This window comes from Symphalangus syndactylus, chromosome 24 (genome assembly GCF_028878055.3).
Source record: "Symphalangus syndactylus isolate Jambi chromosome 24, NHGRI_mSymSyn1-v2.1_pri, whole genome shotgun sequence".
NCBI lineage: Eukaryota > Metazoa > Chordata > Mammalia > Primates > Hylobatidae > Symphalangus > Symphalangus syndactylus.
The window spans coordinates 40136155-40162811 of record NC_072446.2 but is presented as its reverse complement, the minus strand read 5'-3'; the positions used below and the strand labels follow the sequence as shown (position 1 = coordinate 40162811).

At 44.3% G+C, this 26657-nt stretch overlaps 1 protein-coding gene across 16 annotated transcripts in view; it reads left to right on the top strand.

The window, feature by feature from the left end:
• The first annotated feature begins 1031 nt into the window (after positions 1–1031).
• The window catches only part of ASXL1 (ASXL transcriptional regulator 1), an 82134-nt gene continuing 56508 nt past the window's right edge, over positions 1032–26657 (top strand). For 3 of the 16 annotated variants that reach the window (XM_063633642.1, XM_055265735.2, XM_055265723.2), the window contains exons 1-4: positions 1032–1550; positions 9153–9235; positions 10696–10785; positions 12070–12178. In XM_063633642.1, the coding sequence (XP_063489712.1) occupies positions 1494–1550; positions 9153–9235; positions 10696–10785; positions 12070–12178 (339 nt within the window). In that variant the 5' untranslated portion in view covers positions 1032–1493. Of the gene's footprint in view, positions 1551–1729; positions 1950–2055; positions 2234–2362; positions 2504–3327; positions 3512–6967; positions 7746–9152; positions 9236–10695; positions 10786–12067; positions 12179–12817; positions 12952–14834; positions 14928–26657 lie in introns of those variants that run through there. The other 13 variants (XM_063633645.1, XM_055265733.2, XM_055265732.2 and 10 more) reach the window with 12 other exon arrangements.

Here is a 26657-nt window from a genome sequence, read left to right as displayed (position 1 = left end):
AGCTGGTAATAACAGCTACCATTTATTAAACATTTGCTCTATGCCAGGCGCCAAATCATACGGACCTAATAATGTCAAGATCTCCCTTCACATCCTCTTCCAATCTGTCAAGAATTGTATGCTAATTTTAATTCCAATAATGCCATGAAATACAAGACAAATGCAGATCAGAAAACTGAGGCTCAGAGAGGTTGAGTGGACAGCCAGGGAGTGACTCAGCCAAGATTCCAGTCTAGGTCCGTTGGACTCCAGGGCCTGAGTTCGCTCCAGGGTACTGCCTCTAAAAAAAAAACGCACTCAGGTGCATCCTGGTCAGTGTGGCCCCAGAGCCCAAGTTCTTTACACGACCCGTCAACATATCACCAAGTTCCTAAGAACGCTCTAGGCTGCGGGTGCAGTCTCTGCAAATACACAGCGGCCTGAAAGCACAGGAGGAAATGAGGAACCGTCTAAGTCCATCAGCCGTGGAATAACCGTTTTACTGGTATGAGGGTCTTTATGTCTCATTATTATGTGGCAGTGAGTCATTTAGAGGGAACCAAAAGGGAAAGTCCTGCCTCTCGTCCCCTACGAGAAGTGTAGGTGAGAACCGTTTAGGCGAGGAGAAGCACGAAGTGGGAACTGCCAGTCGAGCTCCCCATCCTCACTCCCCACCCGCACCCGCCCGGAGGTCCTGAAGCAAAAAGCACCGAAGGGGTTAAGGGTGACCGGGGGAGCCCAGCCACCGCCCCTTCCCAGCATCGCCTCCCAGAATCCCGCAGGCCCCAGTCAGTTCCCGCACCTCGCGAGACTCCACCCAGCCCCTTCCCCGAACAGCCACCCGTCCCCCTTCCTAGCTGAGGTCGGTGCTAGGCGGAGGACGCGAGAGGCAGAGCGGAAGGGGGCTGCCGGGCACGCCGGGAAGTGTGGTCCACGCGCTTCACGGGGCCATCTTCTTCCGGAGCGGAGGAGGCCAGAGAGGCCGCTAGGACTACGACTCCCAGCCGCCCTTTCGGTTTGTTTTTGTTCAAAAAAAAAAAAACCCACACTCCCCCTCCTCACTCTTCACACACACTCACACACACCCACGGCAGACACGCACGCACCCGGGCGCCGAAGGGAAAGCCGCGTCTCGCCCTCCCGCCCCGCCGTCGGTCCTGTCTCAGTCCCTCAGCAGAGCGGGAAAGCGGAGGCCGGAGCCGTGACCTCTGACCCCGTGGTTATGCGGAGCCGCCGCATTCCTTAGCGATCGCGGGGCAGCCGCCGCTGCCGCCGTGGGCGACTGACGCAGCGCGAGCGCGTGGAGCCGCCGCCGCCCCTCCCCCACCGCCGCTCTCGCGCCAGCCGGTCCCCGCGTGCCCGCCCCTTCTCCCCGGCCGCACCCGATACCTCGCGCGCCGCCGCTGCCACGCGCCCCCCCGCCGCCGCTGCCGCCGCCCCAGCCCCGCGCCACCGCCCCAGCCCGCCTAGCCCGGAGGTCCCGCGTGGAGCTGCCGCCGCCGCCGGGGAGAAGGATGAAGGACAAACAGAAGAAGAAGAAGGAGCGCACGTGGGCCGAGGCCGCGCGCCTGGTGAGGCGGGCAGCCGAGGGGGGCTCTGTGGGGCCCCGGGGGGGTGGGCTGGCCGCGCACCCCCTCTAGAGGGGGAGGGGCGAGGCCCTGCCCACCGCGGGAGGGGGCGGGGCCATCTTCCTTTAAAAACGGGACAGCCCCGCAAGGCGAGGGGTGGGGAGCGCTCCGCCGGGATGGGATGTGGCGCCTTTTTCCGCTCGCCCTCGCGCCCCCGCCCCGCGCAGCTAAATTCCTGCGGAGGGGCGAGCTGGCAGGCCGGCTCCTCCCCCTCTGGGCAGCGGGGTCCCGCCTCCCCTCCCCCACTATTTGGCAGCGTCTGGGGGTCTGGGGCAGCTTCGTTCATTTACCCGGGGGAGTTGGGTTTCCGGGAAGGGTCGGAAGCTCCTCCCTCGCTTCCTGGTGGGTAATGGGGTGGTGCCTTTGACTCCGGGGGTGGAAAAGCGACCCCACATTCAAGGACGCCAATGGCATTTTGAGCTTTCCCAATCTAAACCAGGTGCGTGGAGGGAAGCAAGTGCTTACTCCCAGCTTGAACCCTGAGCAGCGGTTCTCTAACTTCAGTGTCCTGTGGGCGACACCTGGGAGGCGGTTAGGAACGCTCCTCCTAGGGCCGTTCGTAAGACCTGCTGAGCCTCAGGGTCTGGGATAGAGCCTGGGAATCTGCGCTTTCACCAGCTTCCGAGGTGATTCAAACACAGTGGCTCACGGACCCCACTTTGAGAAACGCTGACTGGGGTGCTTTCCTTCAGAAGCTGGACTGGAAATTGGTATTTTGAGGAGAACTGAATCCACTTTGCAAAGAATGTATGTTGGACAAAGACAAAGTATCTCTGTTGGGAGACATTGTTCACTGAGAATTTAGCAAGGGAGAGCGTAATTTGAGTGTTTGAAGCCGTCTCGTTCAACTGATGGGGGTTGTGAATTTTGTGTTCAGAGCGTCAGAGGACTTGCAGGTGAAATAGCTTCCTTTTGGATTACACCCACAAAGCTCAGACACTTTGAGACATATTCGTGTAATTATCTGCTGATACCAGTAGTAACAGGTTATACTAAGATGTCAGTTCCTAAGATCTGTCACACAGCGAGGTTGTGGTGCAGATAGCATAAGTGTCTCTTGACACAGTAGTTTATATGTAATGATTGTAATTCAGTTTTAATGATGAGTGAAGCTCAGACTTAATTTTCTCTCTTATTTTGAAGTGAGTTTTCTGCTTCAAAGGTGTGCAAAAAAAAAAATAGACTGTATTGGGGGGGGTTTGATACAAACCTGAAGTACACCTTTTTCTCGAAGTCTGTAAAAGTTACGGATTTATAAAAACTGAAGAAATTTGGGCTACAGAATTTTCATTGGTGCTTGCTATCCTCTTCCCTAGTCATTTGTTGCCCAGGGAACAAAAATAGCAATTGTTTGTGTGCTGAAGTTTTGTGCTTCAGTTTATTTTGGCCTGGCATGTGAAGTTTGAAGATTTTGAGGTTCCGAAATATTTTTTTTTCTGATTCAGTCAAAATTGGAAGCTTGGGCTAGTTTTCAGGATCTTGTAGAAATTTCAGGATTTCTCTAATGGTTTTTCACCTGGAAACAAATATAGGCCTGATGGGGAGTGGGAGAGAGCTCTCGTTCTCCTCCTGGACGATGAGTTTTCTGTGTTCATTGACATTCTCCTTGGCGTTCCTGTTATGCGGGTGTTTATGACCCTGGGCACCCAAGGAAATTTGCTTGCTAGAGTTTTACTTGTTAGAGGTAGGTGAAAGTACCTTTAAATCCTGTGTTATGTATGTCTTGACAGAATTATAAAATCTGTTTGTCTCAAAGTTCTGTTGGCTCTTACTAGTTGACTTTAGGAATTTGGGGTCCACTGTTAAGTCTCTTTAGATTCTCGAATTTACTGTGGTCTGAACTTCAACATCGAGGTTGCTATTTCTGTTTTATCATTGACTCAACTTAAAGCCAGGTTATCAGGGTAAGTTATTCCTCTTTTTCTTCTAAGGCTTTTCATTAAAAATAGTAATATGAATAGGAATTACTTTGTTTGTTTTTCGTTTCTTTGCCACCACACCCGGCTAATTTTGTATTTTTAGTAAAGATAGGGGTTTCTCCATGTTGGTCAGGCTGGTGTCGAACTCGTGACCTTAGGTTATCCACCCACCTTGGCCTCCCAAAGTGCCGGGATTACAGCCGTGAGCCACCGCGCCCAGCCTATGAATAGGAATTACTTTGTGGTGCTGTTATACATGTGAAAAAGGATTTGAGAGACTTTGGGAGGCTGAGAGACAATAATCACTTGAGGCTAGGAGTTCGAGATGAGCCTGGGCAACATAGACCCGGTCTCTACAACAACAGCAACAAAATGAGCTGGGCATGGTGGTGCACACCTGTGGTCCTAGCTTCTCGGGAGGCTGAGGATAGCTTAGGCCGAGGAGTTGGAGGCTCCAGTGCCCAATGATTGTACCACTGCACTCCAGCCTGGGTGATAGAGGGAGACCCTGACTCTAAAAAAATATTGAGGCTGGGCGCCGTGGCTCACGCCTGTAATCCCAACACTTTGGGACTCTGAGGTGGGTGGATCACAGGGTCAGGAGTTCTAGACCAGCTGGGCCAACATGGTAAAACCCAGTCTCTACTAAAAATACAAAAATTAGCCGGGTGTGGTGGTGCATGCCTGTAATCCCAGCTACTCAGGGGGCTGAGACAGGAGAATCACTTGAACTCAGGAGGTGGAGGTTGCAGAGAGCCAAGGTCATGCCACTGCACTCCAGCCTGGGTGACAGAGCGAGAGACTCATCTCAAAAAAAAAAAAAAAAAGGACTTGTGAGAATGTGATACATAATTTGAGTATCTTGTGTGTGTGTTTTGTTTTAGAATTTTCCATTTCTTTGGATGGGACTGGATGATAGGTGAGGGGGAACTTTTTAAGAGTCCTAGGCTGGGCGCGGTGGCTCACGCCTGTAATGCTAGCTCTTTGGGAGGCTGAGGCAGATGGATCACCTGAGGTCAGGAGTTCGAGACCAGCCTGGCCAACATGGTGAAACCCCGTCTCTACTAAAAATACAAAAATTAGCCAGGCATGGTGATGGTGCATGCCTGTAACCTCAGCTACTCGGGAGGCTGAGGCAGGAGAATCACTTGAACCCGGGAGGTGGAGGTTGCAGTGAACCGAGATCGCACCACTGCACTCCAGCGGCGACAGTGAGACTCTGTCTCAAAAACAAAACAAAAGAAAAAACCAGTCCTCTTAATGTTTAAAACAAGTTGCTGTAACACTGTGCTGGAGACTTTGTGAGAGCTTACACTGGACTGAGAAACTTGACTAGGAGGGAATGTTGAAACTTGACTAGGCCAGTTGATTAGAACACCTGAACACTACTCTTCTCTTGGGCAGGTGAATTTGGAGTGCTTGCAATGGCAATTGTATGCACTTCCAGGGGAACACTTTCAGATTGCTCCTGACCCCACTCAGATTGGTGACTAGAGTGTTACTGGGAATCCTTTTAAAAATTGTTTTTGTAGGCCGGGCGCGGTGGCTCACACCTGTAATCCCAGCACTTTGGGAGGCCGAGGCGGGCGGATCATGAGGTCAGGAGATCGAGACCATCCTGGCTAACACGGTGAAACCCCGTCTCTACTAAAAATACAAAAAATTAGCCAGGCGTGGTGGCGAGTGCCTGTAGTCCCAGCTACTCGGGAGGCTGAGGCAGGAGAATGGCATGAACCCGGGAGGCAGAGCTTGCAGTGAGCCGAGATGGAGCCACTGCACTCCAGCCTGGGTGACAGAGCGAGACTCCGTCTCAAAACAAACAAACAAACAAACTTTTTGTAGAGGAAAGAAGATTCTTCTTGAGAATTTCAGTATAGCTACCCCAGGAGATTGATTTTTGCAGATGTTAATTAATGCTGTTGAAAAATAGTCTTTCTTTCACACATTTTGTAGTATTGTCTTTTCTAGATGTAAGAAGTAGACCTTACGTGATTGGGTCGATATAAATCCTCCAACTTGTTATGAACAGTTTGTTTGGGAGAAATAGCCAAGGAGATTTCCCTTTAAATTGAGGACCCTAAATGGATTCTCCCTGGCTTTGAGAAACTCTTTGTTGAATGCTTTATTTTTTACTTTGATTCATGACTGACCAGTTCTTACATCAAACATTTTTTCCCCATTGAAGTAAGAGAAGAGACACTTAAAAAAAAATGTAGTCTAGAAAGAGACTAGGAATAGAACACTGCTGACTTGTTCTTATACCAAGAGCTGGAGGCATAAACAGTTTTAATGAAAGTGAATACTTTGTATCTTTTGATGTAACTTCCCTTTAGAGATTCTGTTTCCCCCGTCTTAAATTCTCAGGCTATTTCTGATTGCTGTTTAAATAATTGTTAGTTACTATTTGAGTCATGCTTCTTAAAAAAAAAAAAAATGCTACAAAAATTCACTAGCTCAGCTTTCATTTAATTAGTATCAAAGAAATGATATCTGTGGCAGTGAACATTAGTAGCTTGTTCCAGGGTTTATTGTAGGTTTGTTCAAGTCAGTACTGCCCATCTTGGCACTTAGATTCTTGGAATACAGAGGTGGATGAGGTTTGCCCCTCGGGGCTTATGGTCTTCTGGGGATGAAGAAGGTCCAGACACAGGAACAGAATTTTACTACAGTCATGATACATGTTATCATAGTTGTATAAATCATAAACAGATATCCCAGTTGCTGCCTCCTGTCCAGTCATAATTATAAATAGTTTCTCCTTTCACTCTCAACTGTCCTGGTTTGGAAGATAATTGTATGTGTTATGAAGCAATGGGAACACTGAAAAGAGACGTTTACCTCTGCCTGGCAGAAATCAGGGAAGGCTTCCTGGAGGAAGGTGCTTTCTGAGCTGAATCTTGAAGGGTAACTAGGAGTTAGGCCAGTCACAGAGGGCATAAGCAGGAGCTGGTGAAACACATAGCAGGAGAGAAAGAGAGAGAGAGAGAAAGGGTGAGAGGGAGTGTGTGTATTTGCAAAGTGTGGGAATTAGGTATATCTACAAATTATTGGAACATAAAGTTTGTAGAGTGTCATTGTGGATGGGTAGAGAGACAGGCAGAGACCAGATTGTGAGGGTTCCATATGCCAGGCCAGTGAGCACCTACTCTGTGCCAGACATTGTAGGCATCACTTACATTGTCTCTAACCTGTCCAACAAATCTGAGAGAAAGACATCAGTATCCTTCAAAAGAGAACCTGGGTTCAGGTTGGGTTGTAGTTGTCTCAGTTTAGAATGTAAAAATTTGAATCTAACTCTAGATCCTGTTCTTTACCAGTGGGCCAGTGGACTTTGGAAGCTTCAGCTTTTGCAGTATGTGATTAAGGAGCTGTTGAAGGATTTTATTTGCTTTCTATTATTATTATTATTTTTTGAGACAGGGTCTTACTCTGTCACCCTGGCTGAAGTGCAGTGGCGCCATCACAGCTCACTGCAGCTTCCACTTCCTGGGCTCAGATGATTCTCCCACCTCAGCCTCCTGTGTAGCTGGGATTACAGGCATGCGCCACCATGCCCAGCTAGTTTTTTGTATTTTTTTGTAGAGACAGGGTTTCACCATGTTGCCCAGGCTGGTTTTGAACTCCTAGGCTCAAGCAATCTGCCCACCTTGGCCTCCCAAAGTTCTGGGATTACAGGTGTGACCCACTTTATCCAGCCATATATATTTTTAAAATTCTTTAAACAGATGAGGTTTCACTGTGTTACCCAGGCTGTAGTGCAGTGGCTATACACGGGCACGATCATGGTGCACTACAGCCTGGAGCTCCTGAGCTCAAGTGACCCTCCTGCCTCAGTCTCAGCTGGGACTATAGGTGTGCACCACTGTGCCTGGCCTGTTGAAGGATTTTAGAGCTGAAGGTGATGAGGGCAGGTTTGCTTTGCCGGGTTGACCTCAGGCTATAACATGTAAGTTCTACCAGAGCAGGGATTTGATCTTGTTTACTGTGAATCCGTAGAATTGTGTCTGGCACAAGGTACGTGTTCCATGTGTTTGTCGAATGATGGATGACAGCAGAGTCAGAATGGATTTAAGGAAAGCAGGACTGGATGGAGGGATAAATATTAAGAGGCTGTTGTGTTGGCAGGTAAGAGACTGGTTTTGGGACTTGGCGGACAGATGAGCGAGAAGGATGACACCTGCGTTTCTGAATTAGGTGATTATACAGGCTGTCAATCAAGGTAGGGAACACAGGAAGAAGAGTGGGTCTGGAGAAGAGGTGAATTAGAGTTGCCAATTAGATGAATTAAGAGTAGAGCTGAATTAGAGTAGATTATGAAGGGGTATACACTTGATCTTAGCCAAAAGGCCGAGAAGCGATAGATTATGAAGGGGTATAATCGGTACACAACTGAATATTTGAATCTGAAATTTGGGGGAGAAGTCAGCTAGAGGTAGAGATTAGGTGGTTATCAGAATTTAGGTAGTAGCTGAAACTGAGATGATAATGTTACTCATAGAGAATGGAAAATCTGAAAAGAGAAGCAAAGAATAGGACCATGGGAAATAGGGGTTTTATTTTAGTACCTTCTCCAAACCTTGACTTTGGTGCTGAGGTCTTAGGTCTGCTGTGGAAGGTACTCTCTATGGAAGAACATATCAGACAAGATCGGGCACATTCAGGGTGGTATGGCTGTAGACAGCAGCGTCCTATCAGACTTACTGCTTTATGTTTTGCTTGTGACAGCAGTACTTGGCTATGGTAGTTAAATGGACTGTAAGATGTTAGCTTGATTTGGACTACCCTGAGTAGCTGCACAGGTAGACAAAGTACAAAGATATTGACAGCTTTTTTCTTCCTTTAGAAGAACATATCTAAAACAACTCTTAAAGCAAGAGAGCTGCAGTTGCACACTAAGAAAATACTGCAATACTGCCATGACTTGGTTATAGGTGATGCTAACATAAATGAGATATTCTGTTTCTCATTGCACCAGTCATGCAGAATCATAGCATCACGTGCCAAATGGCAGAACATACTGTGGCAGTTAACACCACAAATTAACAACACAGTGGCAAAAAGCACCGTTTAAAAATATGGGTACTTGGCCGGTCGTGGTGCCTCACTTCTATAATCCCAGCACTTTAGGAGGCTGAGGCGGGCAAATCACCTGAGGTCAGGAGTTCGAGACTAGCCTGGCCAACATGGTGAAGCTCCGTCTCTACTAAAATACAAAAACTAGTGTGTGTGTGTATATATATATGTACTAATCAAACTTCCTTGGGAAAGAAAATGTGAATGCATTTCTGTCTCATACATTTCTTGTGCAGCGCTATATATTCTGTGGTTTAGCAGTATTAACAGAATCAAGCTAATCAGTAACCAATGTTGCTAAGGTCTTGCATACTATACCATGTATGCTGAGAAGATATGCATCCTTAGAATTGAGAATTGGAACATTTCAGTTAATTGCAGTAACTTTCAGTAACTGGATATATGTGTAATTTGATTTCTGAAGTAATTTTAATGTGGAAAAACTAAGTTGTCACCAGTGGTACCTCATAGCATAACTTTAGCCCATGATATATGGACGGATGGATATAAATGGAAATTGTACACTGAAATTAGGACGTTTATATTTCTTCAGGTATTAGAAAACTACTCAGATGCTCCAATGACACCAAAACAGATTCTGCAGGTCATAGAGGCAGAAGGACTAAAGGAAATGAGGTTTGTATTGTTCTTGTTGCTTAACACGAGGGTTTCATAGGATATGTGTCTTTCTGTAGTTGTGTAGTGATATGAGTAAGTACACCTGTGTATGTATTTGTGCTTCTGTGTCAGGTAGTGAGATGGAACTATCCATTTCCCAAATTGTGTGTTGTCTGAGTGGTGGGTGGCAGTGGGTGAACATCCATTTGTTTTCATTTAGAGGTGCAGTGGCTTTCCCCATCTCCTTGCTCTTCCTTAAATCTTGGCATAGAGGTTGTTTTTTGTGTAAGGAGTCAGGGCACATTTTCTCTTGTGCTGTTTTGGAAGTTTCAGACCTGATAGCCTCTATTGTGCCTAATGCTACCCTTTTCTCTATGCCGTATCACTGAAGTTCTTTCTTTTAGAATAAAAGAACAGTGGTCTCATCAACATAAAAAAACCCACTGACTTTTTTCCCCCTACTAATTCCAGTCTTATATGATATGATTTTTTTTTTTTTTTTTTTTGAAACGGAGTCTCGCTGTCACCCAGGCTGGAGTGCAGTGGCGCGATCTCGGCTCACTGCAAGCTCTGCCTCCCGGATTCACGCCATTCTCCTGCCTCAGCCTCTCCGAGTAGCTGGGACTACAGGCGCCCGCCACCACGCCCGGCTAATTTTTTTTTGTATTTTTAGTAGAGCGGGGTTTCACTGTGGTCTGGATCTCCTGAACTCGTGATCCGCCCGCCTCGGCCTCCCAAAGTGCTGGGATTACAAGCGTGAGCCACTGCGCCTGGCCTATGATATGAATTTACTAAATTTTGAGGTTGACCTTTATTTTCTAAATTTATGGTGTAGTATTCCTGGAGAAGTAACAAGTTAGAAACATAGAATTGCTGGCCTGAAACCCAGGGACTATCTTTAATCTTTTTCCTCATCCTAACTTCAAACTTAAAAAAAAAAAAAAAGCTGGGTGTAGTGGCCCACACCTGTAATCCCAGCACTTTGGGAGGCCAAGGCAGGGAGATCACTTAGGTCAGGAATTCGAGACCAGCCTGGCCAACATGGCAAAACCCCGTCTCTACCAACAGTACAAACATTAGCCAGCATGGTGATGCATGCCTGTAGCCTGTAGTTCCAGCTTGGGAGCCTGAGGCCAGAGAATCGCTTGAACTCAGGAGACGGAGGTTGCAGTGAGCCGAGATTGCACCACTGCACTCCAGCCTGGGCGACAGAATAAGACTCCGTCTCAAAAAACAAAACAAAAAAAAAGTACTTAAATGAGGAAAGAGGAGAGCACTACACAGTCCTCGCCTGGGACTCAGAGCAAACTTCATGTTTTTGCTAGTCAAACTTAGCTGCTTTAATTGACCTTTTAGGGTCAAAAGGCCCTCACTTTCCAGTTGTCAGTTCAAACATTCTCAAGTTGATGTTTTGTGGGGAGGGAAGATTAAGATTGTCTGCATCACATTTATTTGACTTGTACTTATCCACTGTGTAGTGTTATAATTGTGCTTTATTTTTGCTTTTATGGGCTATTTCCCATCATGCTGCTGTCTGCACTGCTGTTGGACCACTTTGCCTATAGAAGGTAAATGAGTCCCTTTGGGACATATGGAATTGAGAACCTTAACTTGTTTCTGCTTCTTGTTCTTAGAGGAATTATGAAGCAGTCATGATGGCTCATGATGAGTGAGCAGCTCTGTAATTTGTAGACAGAGGTATAATATGTAGGAGTCACAGAATAGCTGTGCCAGCATGCTGTTCCCCTTGTAGCAGAGATGCTAGCACACCCACTTGATACTCCAGATTTTGCACAAGGTTTCTTTTAGAGATTGGTTCTTGGTGAAAAATTTTTTAGCATCCAGTGTGTTCCAAGGCAAAATAAGTTATAGTTTTTTAATGGCTTTTTTAGACTCAGAATTTATTTTTAACACTGCATAAATTAGGGCCTCTAGTTCTGAAAAATGTGAAGAGGCTTACTTAAGCTATTTATGTATTTTTTAACATGCTGGGGAGAGGGAAGAGAGGGTGCACAGGTGACTGCTAGCACTAATATGCTAGTGCCAAACTCAGTTAATATTAATAATGGGCATTTGTTGATATTTTTGGTAGCTTTTCTAGTTAAAGATTCAGTAAGTAACATCCTTGGCACTGAATTGTCACCGTTTTGCAACCTGCTGTTGTGGCAGGGACCATGAAACAACTTAGTATGTCATTGTTTCAGTTTAATGTTTAAGCATTACTGGGAACTAAATCCACTTGACTTACTTTTTGCATTTAGGTTTAAATAATTGTTCCTGGGTAGATATAGAATTAAACTCAATCTCCCCACTCCCAGCAGAGAAAAAAACAAATGAAATACTGTTCTTTTTGTGTACTTACTAGAAAATGTTTAACTGGAGAAAAAGTTCTGCTTGTTATATTGGCACAGCACCATTGATTCTGTCATTCTTTGTGATAATATTCTATGGCAGTTTCTGAGTGATATGTAGATTGAAATATAGAGGCTAGGAAACTTTTAATAGTAAAATTTTACTAAAATTTATTAACTTATTAAAATATAACTTGAAGAAATTGTGAGGTTTTTCTAAATTTCTTGGAAATTTGATTTATATTGTCAAAAAGCACTGAAGAAGTGTTAGTTATGGATTTTGGGTATCACATAATGTTTATTCCAGAGTTCTCTGAGTGTGATTTATGTGAATTTCATTTGGTTATTCTTTTACTATTTTCACAGTGAAATTGTCATGAGATTTTTTCTTCTGTATTTCTTGCTTAGCTTCTTCTCATTTAAGAATGAGTTGGAGGGATTGAGTCTTTAAGTAGGCAGATGGATTGTATGACCCTCATCCATTCTTTTGTGGTTTTACAGTGGGACGTCCCCTCTCGCATGCCTCAATGCTATGCTACATTCCAATTCAAGAGGAGGAGAGGGGTTGTTTTATAAACTGCCTGGCCGAATCAGCCTTTTCACACTCAAGGTAAGTGATATGAACTCTGTTTTGGCGCAGTGATTCTTGGACTTTTAATGTGCATAAGAATCACCTGGTAGGTCTGGAATAGGGGCCATGAATTTGCATTTCTCATATGCAGTCAGGTGACACTAATGTTGTTCTTTTTTTTAGACGTAGTCTTGCTGTGTCACTCAGGCTGGAGTGCAATGGGGCGAGATCTCGGCTCACTGCAACCTCTGCCTCCCATGTTCAAGTGATTCTCCCACCTTAACCTCCCAAGTAGCTGGGACTACAGGCACACGCCACCATGCCCGGCTAATTTTTTTATTTTTTTTTAATAGAGACAGGGTTTCACCATGTTGGCCAGGCTGGTCTCGAAATCCTGACCTCAGATGATCCACCTGCCTCGGCCTCCCAAAGCGCTGGGATTACAGGCGTGAGCCACCGCACCTGGCCAGATGCTATTGGTTCTAAATGGCACTTTGAGGTGTTCTAATATGAATTGGATATTAGAAATTATTTAGTCATAGAAGCTCTTATCTGTGTGTTCATCTTTTCTTGTCTATATCTTTGTAGATTGTACAAAACTGAAGCATAACTATGGGGATAATTGCAGATGTGCCTTTTTTTTTTTCCTTTTTTTTTTTTTTTTTTTTTTTCCCTGAGATGGAGTCTCACTCTGTTGCCCAGGCTGGAGTGCAGTGGTGCGATCTCAGCTCATTGCAACCTCTACCTCCCAGGTTCAAGCAATTCTTCTGCCTCAACCTCCTGAGTAGCTAGGAGTGCACTACCACGCCCAGGTAATTTTTGTATTTTTAGTAGAGACGGGGTTTCACCATGTTGGTCAGGCTTGTCTTGAACTCCTGACCTCGTGATCCATCCGCCTTAGCCTCCCAAAGTGCTGGGATTACAGGCATGAGCTACCGCACCTGGCCACAGATGTGCCTTAATTAGGATTTTGTTGTAGTAATGATGTGAAGGATAAATTACTGGGCAGCTAATGTAAGACCTACTCTGGAAAATAACTGAAATGTGGACATATTTGTGGAAATTAAGTGACAGTAATTATAAAGGAAGAGTACTTAAATCAGGTAGAGTTAATAATAAAGCTTAAATAGGGCCGAAATGAACAGGCTAATTATTTTTCCACCATTTGTGATATATGGTAATCATTTAGACCAGGGGTCTGCAAACTTTCTCTGTAAAGGACCAGAAAATCAGTGTTTTTTGTTTTGTGGATCATATTTGTCTTCACCACTCAGGTCTGCCATTGTAGTAGGAAAGCAGCCATACCCAAATGAATGGGCATGGCTGTGTTCCAATTTAAAAAAATTATTTTATTTACAAATGTTTGTTTTACTTACGAAAACAGGCTGCAGGCCAGATTTGATTTGGGGCTGTACTTTGTCAACCCCTGATTTAGACATAAGATGACTTGTCGACATTGGAGAAACTGAAAATTTGATGCTGACCCTTTCATTCTTCCATAGTGTGTTATAAATTGTAGCAGTCAGTACAAACTTTTTCCTTTAAGTTTTGTTTTCTTGATGGACCATATTCAAGATAAATACCTGAACAAATACCAACTATATAACATGAAGCCATAAAACTTGGTCTTTATATATAAATAAAATTTATCTTGGGGTCAGATGTCTGTGCTGTTTTCTATATTGTTTTTATATCCAATAGTTTGATCTTTTTCTTGTAATCGAGCTTTTTGTATGCTTTTCTTATAATCGAGCCTTGGAAGAGACAGAGCCACTGAGCTCAAAACCTAGCTTTATGGTCGAGTGTGGTGGCTCATGCCTGTAATCCCAGCACTTTGGGAGGCTAAGGCGGGAGGATTACTTAAACTCAGGAGTACGAGACCTTGTCTCTATTAAAAAAAAAAAAAGCCTTGCATGTTGGTGTGTGTGCTTGTAGTTTTAGCTACTCAGGAGGCTGAGGCAGGAGGGTAGCTTGGAGATGGAGGCTGCAGTGAGCTGTGATCACACCACTGCTCTCCAGCCTGGGCCACATAGCAAGACCCTGTCTCAAAACAAAAACCTAGCTTTGTAACCTGGGAGGGATTTAACCCCTCTTTTTGGTGGAATGTGCATCCCTGGCATTGAGTCAGTCCTTAATAAATGATAGCCTTTATGATGATCTGAGGTTTATCATCCTTAATTGCCTGTTAATGGCACTTTTCTATTAATATTATATATTTTTTGAGACAGGGTCTTGTTCTGTCACCTGGGCTGGAGTACAGTAGCACAGTCACAGCTCACTGCAGCCTTGACCTCCTAGGCTCAAGTGATCCCCCCACCTCAGCCTTCTGAGTAGCTAGGACTTCGGGCACATACCACTATGCCTGGCTGATTTTGTGTATTTTTTGTGGAGAAGGAGTTTTGCCATGTTGCCCAGATTGGTCTCGAACTCCTGGGGTCAAGCGATCCACTGGCTTTGGCCTCCCAAAGTGCCAGGATTACAGACGTGAGCCACTGCACCTGGCCTATTATTTTTTAATTTAATATTAATTTATATTTTTAGAAACAGGGTCTCACTCTGTTGTCCACAGCTGGAGTGCAGTGGTATAATCGTAGCTCACTGTAGCCTTGAACTCCTGGGCTCAAGCAGTAGTCCCACCTCAGCCTTCCGAGTAGCATACACCACCACCCCAGCTAATTTTTAAATTTTTTCCTAGAGATGAAGTCTTGCTATGTTGGTTAAACTGGTCTCAAACTCCTGGCCTCAAGTGATCTTCCCACCACAGCTTCACAAAGCACTGGGATTACAGGTGTGAGCAACCATACCTGGCCCTCTATTGTCATATATATAGCGTATTGTTACATATGCTGTTAATTATATATGGTTATAATTATTTAATACATATTATATGTTTATTACAAATATGCCTGTTAATGGTATATTCTGTTTTTAAAAGGGAGGATAATTTTTTTCTATGAGTACCTTAAGGGCAGGAACTGAGTTTTATTTGTGTTTGTAATTTGGCTCTGGGCAGAATTCTTGGCATAGTACATGCTTTATGTGCGAACTGAATTATATTTCTTCATCTTAGTTTTACAGGTGTGAGCCACTGCACCAGGCCCCTTCATCTTAATTTGAATATATCTTTGAATAAACACCATTGTATGAACCTGCTGTAAGCTTGGGGGTGGTCTGTTAGTCTACAGCTTGTGTCTGAGATGTGCTAATTGAATATTTTGCTCAGTGCCTCATCTTAACTGCCTTTGGCTTTTTGTCGCTTATCCTTCATAGTATCTTGTTCATTGGCCTTTTACATCCATAGGCATTACTTCTCTGATATTCGTTGTGCTCTTTTAATGGATTAATGGTTTGCTTGGTTGGTTCCTCTAGTTAGACTGTAAACTCCTTGAGAGCAGAGTCTGTATTTTATTAATTACCTACAGTACTAGGTACATAGTTGCCTTCAATAAATATATATTTAATGAACGAATTTAGTGAATAATGGCTACACTTTTGTACTTCATTATTCTTTTTTTTTTTTTTTTTCTGAGACAGAGTCTTGCTCTGTAACCCACGCTGGAGTGCAGTAGTGTGGTCTTGGCTCACTGCAACCTCCACTTCCCAGACTGAAGTGATTCTCCTGCCTCAGCCTCCCGAGTAGCTAGGACTACAGGTGTGCACCACCATGCCTGGCTAATTTTTGTATTTTTAGTAGAGATGGGGTTTTACTATGTTGGCCAGGCTGGTCTTGAACTCTTGACCTCGTGATCCGTCTGCCTCGGCCTCCCAAAGTGCTGGGATTACAGGCGTGAGCCACTGCACTCAGCCTTCGTTATTCTTTTGACATTTGATGATAAATACTGTTTATGATTTTCTTTTTCTTTTTCTTTTTCTTTTTTTGGTAGAGACAGTCTCGCTTTGTTCCCCGGGCTGGTCTGGAACTTTTGGACTCAAGCGATCCACCCACCTCAGCCTCCCAAAGTGTTGGGATTACAGGCATGAGCCACCTCGTCTGTCCTTGTTCATAATTTTGATGGGCTGGGCACCGTGGCTCACGCCTGTAATCCCAGCACTTTGGGAGGCCGAGGTGGGTGGATCACTTGAGGTCAGGAGTTCAAGACCAGCCTGGCCAACATGGTGAAACCCCGTCTCTACTAAAAATACAAAAATTAGCTGGGCGTGGGTGTGCACGCCTGTAATCCTAGCTACTCAGGAGGCTGAGGCAGGAGAATCGCTTTAACTCGGGAGATGGAGGTTGCAGTGAGCCGAGATCGTGCCATTGCACTCCAGCCTGGGCAACAAGAGTGAAGCTCCATCTCAAAAACAATTCTGATGAATCTGTCCCTAGATTTGCATCTGGCATCTAGCTCATATCTCAGAGCCAGAATGAAGGATGCTTACCTCTGGGTTTGGTAAATTTTAGCTTGGTTAATTATGTGTGTGCCTTAATTTTTTTGACCTATTATAAAAGCAATATACATAAATGCAACAGAGAAAATGAAAGTAATCCATAAAATTCTACCTGCAACCAGCTGTGATGGCTCATGCCTGTAATCCCAGCACTTTGGGAGGTTGAGGCGGGTGGATCACTTGAGGTCAGGAGTTTGAGACCAGCCTGGCCAACATGGTGAAACCCTGTCTCTACTGAAAATGCAAAAATTAGCTAGGCGTGGTGGTGGGTGCCTGTAATTCCAGCTACTTGGGGAGGCTGAGGCTGGAGAATTGCTTGAACCTGGGAGGTGGAGGTTGCTGTGAGCCAAGATCGCACTACCTCACTGTAGCCTGGGTGGCAGAGACTGTTAAGAAAAAGAAAAAAAAAGTTCAGATACCTGTAACCTAAATAATTAATACTTGAAAAAATTTCATCATTGCTTCTTTCATTCAGTTAATATATTTTGAACCACTTGTCATTGTGTTATATATAGACATGTCTTATATATGTGTATATATATGTGTGTGTTTATTTTTTGAGACAGGGTCTCACTTTGTCATCCAGGCTGGAGTTCAGTGGTACAATCATGGCTCACTGCACCCTTGACTTCCTGGGCTCAAGCAGTCCTTCCAGCTTCCCTAGTAGCTGGGACTACAGGCGCATGCCACCACACCCAACTAATTTTTGTAGTTTTTGTTGAGGTGGGAGTTCACTAGTCTTGAATTCCTGAGCTCAAGCAATCCTCCTATCTTGGCTTCCCAAAGTGCTGGGATTATAGGCACGAGCCACTGTGCTCGCCTAGTTTTTTATTTTTAGATACAGGGTCTCACTCTGTGGCCTAAAGCTAGATGGTGCAGTGGCACCATCATAGCTCACTACAACCTTGAGCTCCTGGGCTCAAGGAATCTTCCTGTCAGCCTCCCCAGTAGCTGGGACCACAGGCATGCACCACTGCACCTAATTAAAAAAAATTTTTTTTATAGAGATAGAGGGGGTCTCATTTTGTTCCTCAGGCTAGTCTCAAACTCCTGGCCTCAAGCATTCCTCTGCTTCAGACTCCCAAAGTGCTGGGATTACAGGTGTGAGCCACGGTGCCTGGCCCCTTATTCTTTTTGAAGGCTGTTTTAAGAATTCCAGATTTCCGGCCATGAATGTGTGATTACTAACTAGTCTCTTATTATATGCCTCATTAACACCACACTTCTCTCAGAAGTTGTGCAGGCATTTAGTTTATTGTTACTCAGGAATGGATGAGAAAGGATGTCAAAGATCTGAACCAGCTGATTACCATCTTGACCACTTGAGAACTCAGGTCTGTCCAATAAACACCTTAATCCAAGGTGGTGTTAAATACATATTTTTATTTTTTACTTTATGTTTATTTATTTTGAAAAATTTCAAACCTATAGAAAAATTGAAGGAGTACCATAGTGTCTTAGTCCATTTTCTATTACTTATAACAGAATATCCAAAAGTGAGTAATTTATAAAGAAAAGTAATTTATTTCTTACAGTTATGGAGGCCAAGGTCGAGGGGACATATCTGGTCAGTGTTTTGCCATGTTGATCAGGCTGGTCTCAAACTCCTGACCTCAAGGCCTGCCTTGGCCTCCCAAAGTGCTGGGATTACGGGCGTGAGCCACCGTGCCCAGCCACCTCTGAGCACTTTAAATAGTATGTCTTAAGAACAAAGACATGGCCTGGCGCAGTGGCTCACGCCTGTAATCCCAGCACTTTGGGAGGCTGAGTTGGGCGGATCACCTTAGGTCAGGAGTTTGAGGCAAAACCCCGTCACTACTAAAAATACAAAAAATTAGCTGGGCATGGTGGCGTGCACCTGTAATCCCAGCTACTCGGGAGGCTGAGGCTGGAGAATCACTTGAACCCAGGAGGCAGAGGCTGCAGTGAGCCGAGATGGCACCACTGCACTCTAGCCTGGGTGACAGAGCAAGACTTGGTCTCAAAAAAAAAAAAAGAACAAAGACATTTTCCTACACCACAATGCCATTATCACACTCAAGAAACTTAACATTGATATGATTGTATATAATATATAGTCCAGATTCAAATTTTTCTCTCATTTCAAAATTATTCTTTGTGGCTTAAAATCCTGTATCCAATCGTGATATTTTTGAACAATCCAGACTAGTTGTTGTATAGAACTAAGTAGTTTTTAATTTATTTATTTTTTATTTTTTATTTTTTTGAGACAGGGCCTGGCTCCGTCGCCCAGGCATGGCTTACTGCAACCTCTGCCTCCTGTGCTCAAGCAATCTTGTGCCTCAGCTTCCCAAGTAGCTGGAATTAGAGGTGTGTGACACCACACCTAGCTAATTTTTGTATTTTTAGTAGATATGGGGTTTTGTCATGTTGCCCAGACTGGTCTTGAATTCCTGGACTCAAAGCAATCCTCCCACCTCAGCCTCCCAAAGTGCTGGGATTATAGGTGTGAGCCACGAGGCCTGGCAATTAAGTACATTTTTTAAGGACTAATAAAAATGTAGAAAACTTGGTTATTTCCAGAATCATTTATGTTTTACTGTCAGTAGTAATGCCAGACAGTAGTCATGTCTACTGTTCCAGGTTGTCCAAAGGATTCAGCAGCAAAGGATGAAAGTGGTGGGAAGTTTTGCATAATGGTCGACCAAGGGCTAGTTTGGTGAGTGTCTTGCCTGTGATAATGGACAGGAAGACACCAGTTTTTTTATTTTATTTTATTTTATTTTATTTTATTTTCTGTTGTGTTGTGTTGTGTTGTGTTATGTTATCTTTGAGACGGAGTCTCACTGTATCACCCAGGCTGGAGTGCAGTGGTGCAGTCTCGGCTCACTGTAACCTCTGCCTCCTGGGTTGAAGTGATCCTCCTGCCTCAGCCTCCTGAGTAGCTGGGATTATAGGCGTGAGCCACCACACCCGACTAATTTTTTGTATTTTTAGTAGAGACAGGGTTTTACCATGTTGGCCAGGCTGGTCTTGAACTCCGTACCTCAGGTGATCCACCCACCTCAGACCCCCAAAGTGTTGGGATTACAGGCATAAGCCACCACACCCAGCTGACACCAGTTATTTAACTCACATTTCTCCCTTTTCCTTTTAAAGGTAGTAGTGACACCTTTGAAATCTTTTGGCATTTTCTTTGCCCGTTCTCCCTTATGTGTTAAGGATAAGCTTATGTGCAGAATGACTTGTTAGTTTTTTCTCCTCCGTACTTGGAAATCTCATCTGGTGGGACATTAGGGTCAGAATTTTGTATATTATATATTATATATCTGTTATATATATAATATATTTTATATATTATATAATATATATTTATATATAACAGATACAGAATATATGATATAAAGATATATATGATAATATATATTATATAATATATATCTCATATGTATTATATAGTATATAGATCTATTTTATATATTATATATAATACATAATAGATATATATTATCTATTATATAGATATATTTTATATATTATATCTATATATATTGTATCACCTGACCTCAGGTGATCCACCCACCTTAGCCTCCCAGAGTGCTGGGATTACAGGCATGAGCCACGTGCCTGGCCAGAATTATATTTTATCTATGTGATTTTACTATTTGAAAATAATTGCAATTTTTTATTTTTATTTTTTGGTCCCGGAAACATTTGTGTGGACTTATCTATGATTATCAAAGGTTTACTGATTTGCTGGAGATTTTTTGAGCACGACAAAGGGTTTCTTCTTTGATAAAAGCTTTTCTGGGTAATGTGATGGTACAGGTTGAGTATCCTTTATCTGAAATGCTTGAGACTGAAGTGTTTTGGATTTGAGAATTTTTAGCGTCTTGGAATATTTACCACATACATAATAAGGTATCTTGAGGATGGGGCCCAAGTCTAAACACAGAATTCGTTTGTGTTTCATATTTACCTTATATGCATGAAACAAAGTTGTTTTCTTTTTTTTGAGACGGAGTCTCACTCTGTCGCCCAGGCTGGAGTGCAATGGCGTGGTCTTGGCTCACTGCAACCTCCACCTCCCAGGTCCAAGCGATTCTCTTACCTCAGCCTCCTGAGTAGCTGGGATTACGGACATGAAGCATCATGCCCGGCAAATTTTTGTATTTTTAGTAGAGATGGGGGTTTCACCGTATTGGCCAGGCTGGTCTCAAACCCCTGACCTGAAGTGATCTGCCTGCCTCAGCCTCCCAAAGTCCTGGGATTACAGGTGTGAACCACCGCACCTGGCCCCAAAATAAAGTTTTGACTGTGTGTGTGTGTGTTGGAGACAGAGTCTCACTCTGTCGCCCAGGCTGGAGTGCAGTGGCATGATCACAGCTCACTGCAACCTTAGCTTCCTGGGCTCAAACGATCCTCCCACTTTAGCTTCCCAAGTAGTTGGGACTACAGGCGCATGCCACTGTGGCTGAGTAATTTTTGTGTGTGTGTGTTTTTGTTTGTTTGTTTTTGTTTTTTTAATAGAGATGGGGTTTTACCATGTTGCCCAACCTGGTCTTGACCTCCTGGGCTCAAGCCATCTGCCCACCTTGACCTCCCAAAGTGCTAGGATTATAGGCATGAACCACCATGTCCAGCCTTTGACTGTGTTTTGATGGCAACCCATCATGTGAGGTCAGGTGTAGACATTTCCATTTTTGGCGTCAGATTGGCACTCCAAAGGTTTCAGATTTTGGAGCTTCTTGGAGTTTTGGATTAGGGATGCTCAGCCTGTACATTTGACAATTTATATACAGATGCTTGCATCAGTACTTGGAACTAGTCCTCAATGGTGGGATAGGTGAAAATTATCTCTACTTTGAGTTCTTGATTTGAATTCTTTTTTCTTAAGCTTTTCCTAAAGTCATCTGTCAGTGTTAATTATTGCCCGGTTAGAGGTAGGATTTGTATTGTTTTTTACACTTGGGATTTCCTATTGTCATAAGATCACTGTGAACTCCCTTGTAGTGTTGTACATTCTTAAGACTTTCATGCTGAAATACTATGCTTTTATGAAATGGTTGTTGTGTCTTTGCTGAGTTTAAATAGGGTCCAGGCCGGGCATGGTGGCTCATGCTTACCCTGTCTCAAAAAAAAAAAAAAAAAAAAAAACCCTCAACTAAATATAGTTAAATAGGCCAGGCTTGGTGGCTCATGCCTGTAATCCCAGCACTTTGGGAGGCGGAGGCGGGCGGATCACCTGAGGTCAGGAGTTCGAGACCAGCCTGGCTAACATGGCGAAGCCCTGTCTCTATTAAAAATAAAAAAAACTAGCCAGGTGTGGTGGTGCACGCCTGTAGTCCCAGCTACTCGGGAGGCTGAGGCAGGAGAATCACTTGAACCCAGAGACAGGTGAGACTCTGTCTCTCACAGACACACACACACACACAGATAAATAAATTGGGCTCATAAATGGTGATTCCAGCACTCACTGTCAGGTATAACTTCAGTCTTTTTTTTTTTTTTTTTTTTTTTTTTTGAGACAGAGTCTTCTTCTGTCGCCCAGGCTGGAGAGCAGTGGTGCAGTCTCAGCTCACTGCAACCTCCACCTTCTGGGTTCAAGCAATTCACCTGCCTCAGCCTCCCGGGTAGCTGGGATTACAGGTGCAGACCACCACGCCCAACTAATTTATTTATTTTTTATTATTATTTTTTAGTAGAGATGGAGTTTTGCCATGTTGGTCAGGCTGGCTTTGAACTCCTGACCTCATGTGATCCACCTGCCTTGGCCTCCCAAAGTGCTGGGATTACAGGTGTGAGCCACTGTGCCCAGCCAACATTATTCCCTTCTGTTGTTACATAAGATGTCACGGCCAGGCATGGTGGCTCACGCCTGTAATCCCAGCACTTTGGGAGGCCGAGGCGTGTGAGAAACCTGAGGTCAGGAGTTTGAGACCAGCCTGGCCAACCTGGTGAAACCTCGTCTCTCCTAAAAATATGAAAATTAGCTGGGATTACAGGCGCCCACCTGTAATCCCAGCTACTAGGGAGGCTGAGGCAGGAGAATCACTTGAACCTGGGAGGTGGAGGTTGCAGTGAGCCGAGATCACACCATTGCACTCCAGCCTGGGTGACAGAGCGAAACTGTGTCTCAAAAAAAGAAAAAAGTAAAAAGATGTCACTTATGGCTATTTGTACTTTATTATACTTCATGTGATGATATATGGTTCAGCATCAGGGTCTTTTTTCAGTTAAGTTCAGTTGAACCCTTTTCCTGTTTAGAATATTTTTTTAAAGTATAAAAAAACTTAATAAAAGAAATGGATGGCTGGGCATGGTGGCTTACCCCTGTAATCCCAGCACTTTGGGAGGCTGAGGCAGGTGGATCACCTGAGGTCAGGAGTTCAAGACCAGCCTGGCCAACACAGTGAAACCCCATCTCTACTAAAAATACAAAAATTAGCTGGGCATGGTGGCGGCCGCCTGTAATCCCAGCCACTTGGGAGGCTGAGGCAGGATAATCCCTTGAACCTGGGAGGCGGAGATTGCAATGAGCCTATCGCACGACTGCACTGTAGCCTGGGTGACAAGAAGGAGACTCCGTCCCTCCCATAAAAAAAAGAAATAGATGGCCGGGCGCGGTGGCTCACGCTTGTAATCCCAGCACTTTGGGAGGCCGAGGCGGGCGGATCACGAGGTCAGGAGATCGAGACCACAGTGAAACCCCGTCTCTACTAAAAATACAAAAAATTAGCCGGGCGTGGTGGCGGACGCCTGTAGTCCCAGCTACTCGGAGAGGCTGAGGCAGGAGAATGGCGTGAACCCGGGAGGCGGAGCTTGCAGTGAGCCGAGATTGCGCCACTGCACTCCAGCCTGGGCGACAGCGAGACTCCGTCTCAAAAAAAAAAAAAAAAAAAAAAAAAAAAAAAAAGAAATAGATGACTATATTTAAAGTATCTTCCATTTAAACCCATAGTTTGCAAATAAAGGAAAAAGCAGTGGAGGAAGAGAGTGAGATAATTACTGCATTTTTACAATGTTAAATAATTACAATTAAAATTTTTGTGTACAATTCCACATTTAATAGCAATTTGCAAATGACTTATTGCCAGGTGTGGTGTCTTACGCCTGTAATCCCAGTACTTTGGGACCCCAAGGTGGGAGAATTACTTGAGCCCTGGAATTCGAGACCAGTCTGGGCAACATAGTGAAGCTTTGTCTCTACAAGAAATAAACAAAATTAGCCAGGTGTGGTAGCCTGCATCTGTAGTTGGAGGTACTGGGGAAGCTAACGTGAGAGGATTGCTTGAGCCCAGGAGGTTGAGGCTGCCCCTGACATCAAGCCACTAGACTCTATCCTGGGCAACTAATTGAGACCGTGTCTCAATGAACAAACAAACAAAAAAAAACCCAAATGATTTACTTATCATTAAATACCAAGAAAAGAATGACTGGAGTAAGCTTAGATTTAGATACAATAAAATCATGGAGCTTATCATTTGAAAGGCATTTTTGACTTTTCATAGGTGCCTAGCAAGCAAAGTGGTCCTTTTGAAAAATGCAAGTCACATCATGTCACTTTTCTGCTTGGCTCTTGCCTGCTTCTCGAACGGTTCTCCTAGCACATTCTAATTGGTCATTATTCGTTGTGTTTCAGCCATTCTGGCCTTCAGCCTATTTCTCAAACACCCCAATCTTGGGTACACTTTAGGGCCCTTGCATTTGCTAGCTCATTTACCTGGAAAATTCTGCGGTAACTTCTTGCACATAATAGGTACTAATAAATATTGGCTGAATGCAACCAAAAAAGCTGACTTCGGTAGTAGAAGAGAACATTACCAAAGTCATTTTTTTTGAGACAAGATTTCCCTCTGTTATCTAGGCTGAGTTTAGTGGTGCCATCACGGCTCACTGCAGCCTTGACTTCTCGGGCTCAAATGATCCTCCCACCTCAGCCTCCTGAGAAGCTGGGACCACGGGTGTGTGCCACCATGCCTGGCCAATTTTTTTATTTGTAGAGATGAGGTCTTATTCTGTTGCCCAGAATGGTGTCAAACTCCTGGGCTCAAGTGATCTACCTGCCTCAGCCTCCCAAAATACTGAGATTATAGGTGTGAGCCGCTGGTCCAGCCTCTTACCAAAATCTTTTTTTTTTTTTTTTTTTTTTTTTAGACGGAGTCTCACTCTGTCACCCAGGCTGGAGTGCAGTGGCGAGATCTCGGCTCACTGCAAGCTCCACCTCCTGGGTTCACGCCATTCTGCTGCCTCAGCCTCCCGAGGTGCTGGGACTACAGGCTCCCACCACCACGCCTGGCTAATTTTTTGTATTTTTAGTAGAGACGGGGTTTCACCATGTTGGCCAGGATGGTCTCGATCTCTTGACCTTGTGATCCACCCGCCTCGGCCTCCCAAAGTTCTGGGATTATAGGCGTGAGTCACTGCACCTGGCCACCTCTTACCAAAATCTTTTTTTTTTTTTTTTTTGAGACGGAGTCTCGCTCTGTCGCCCAGGCTGGAGTGCAGTGGCGCGATCTCAGCTCACTGCAAGCTCTGCCTCCTGGGTTCACGCCATTCTCCTGCCTCAGCCTCTCTGAGTAGCTGGGACTACAGGCGCCCGCCACCACGCCCGGCTAATTTTTTTGTATTTTTAGTAGAGACGAGGTTTCACCGTGGTCTTGATCTCCTGACCTCGTGATCCGCCCACCTCGGCCTCCCAAAGTGCTGGGATTACAAGCGTGAGCCACCGCGCCCAGCCCAAAATCTTAAACTAGTTAATTCTTGTATCTCACCTTGCTTTTATATCAGTTTTTGTTATAGAATGTGCTTTCTTTTTAGGTTATTTTTCTTCTCAGCAAGTTAACTTTGAAGAATCTTTTTTTTCTTGCCCTTTTTTTTTTTTTTTTTTGAGACAGAATTTTGTTTTTGTTGCCCAGGCTGGAGTGCAATGGTGTGATCTCAACTAACGGCAACCTCCACTTCCCAGGTTCAAGCGATTCTCCTTCCCTAGCCTCCTGAGTAGCTGGGATTACAGGCATGCACCACCAGGCCTGGTTAATTTTGTATTTTTCTTTTTTAGTAGAGACAGGGTTTTTCCATGTTGGTCAGGCTGGTCTTGAACTCTCGTCCTCAGGTGATCCGCCCGCCTCGGCCTCCCGAAGTCCTGGGATTACAGGCGTGAGCCAGCGCACCCAGCCTCTTGCCCTCTTTCTAGCGGTTCTACATAAATCTGTGGAATAATCTGCTGACGTTAGAAATAAACCTTTCTCAGGCTGTGGCCATAATCTGGTTCATTTTAATTGCTGAAGGAAGAAACTGAACCCTTAGGAACAGTTTAAACATTCTAGGTGGTTTTTAGATATATTATTCCTGTTAGATTTTTGAACTTTGATCATCTTGTTAGAAAAAAGAGGCCAGGCACTGTGCCTCATGCCTGTAATCCCAGCATTTTGGGAGGCTGAATCGTCAGGAAATCACTTGAGCCCAGGAGTTTGGTACCAGCCTGGGCAACATATGGAGACCTCATCTCTACAAAAAAAAAAAAAAAGAAAAAAAAAAAAAAAGAATTAGCCAGGCGTGGTCGCCCATGCCTGTGGTCCCAGCTACTCAGGAGGCTGAGATGGGAGGATTGCTTGAACCTTGGAAGTTGCGGCTGCAGTGAGCTGTGATTGTGCCACTGCACTCCAGCCTGGGCAACAGAGTAAGACCCTGTCTCAAAAGGAATTTTTGCATTCATTTAAAAATGAATGGTAGCAACATTTTAGATAATAACTTATGTAGTCTGTGTGAATCTCATCAAATATATGTGATTTTTAATGCGTAGAATCCTATAATTTTAGTGAGAGTGGAGCTCTCAAGTTATCTAATTTACTTTCATTTTATAGATAAAAACTAAACTTCTGATAGATGAAAGGATTTATACCATACATCTATATGATAATTGCATATGGCTGAGTTGGGGTTAGAACCCAGGACCCAACCTTTGATTTGATTTCTTTTCATTATGCCAATTTAGAATAAAATTTTTTCTCTTGGTTTTCTGACCTTTGGCCACTTCATCTTTTGAAGGATCTTGTAAGTTCCTTGATATTTCTCAAAATGCCAGTTTTATTCTCTTCAATGAAAGTTCTTGTTAAGTGAAAGTAGCCTTTCATATACTTAAATGTGAACCTGTTCCTTAGGCTTG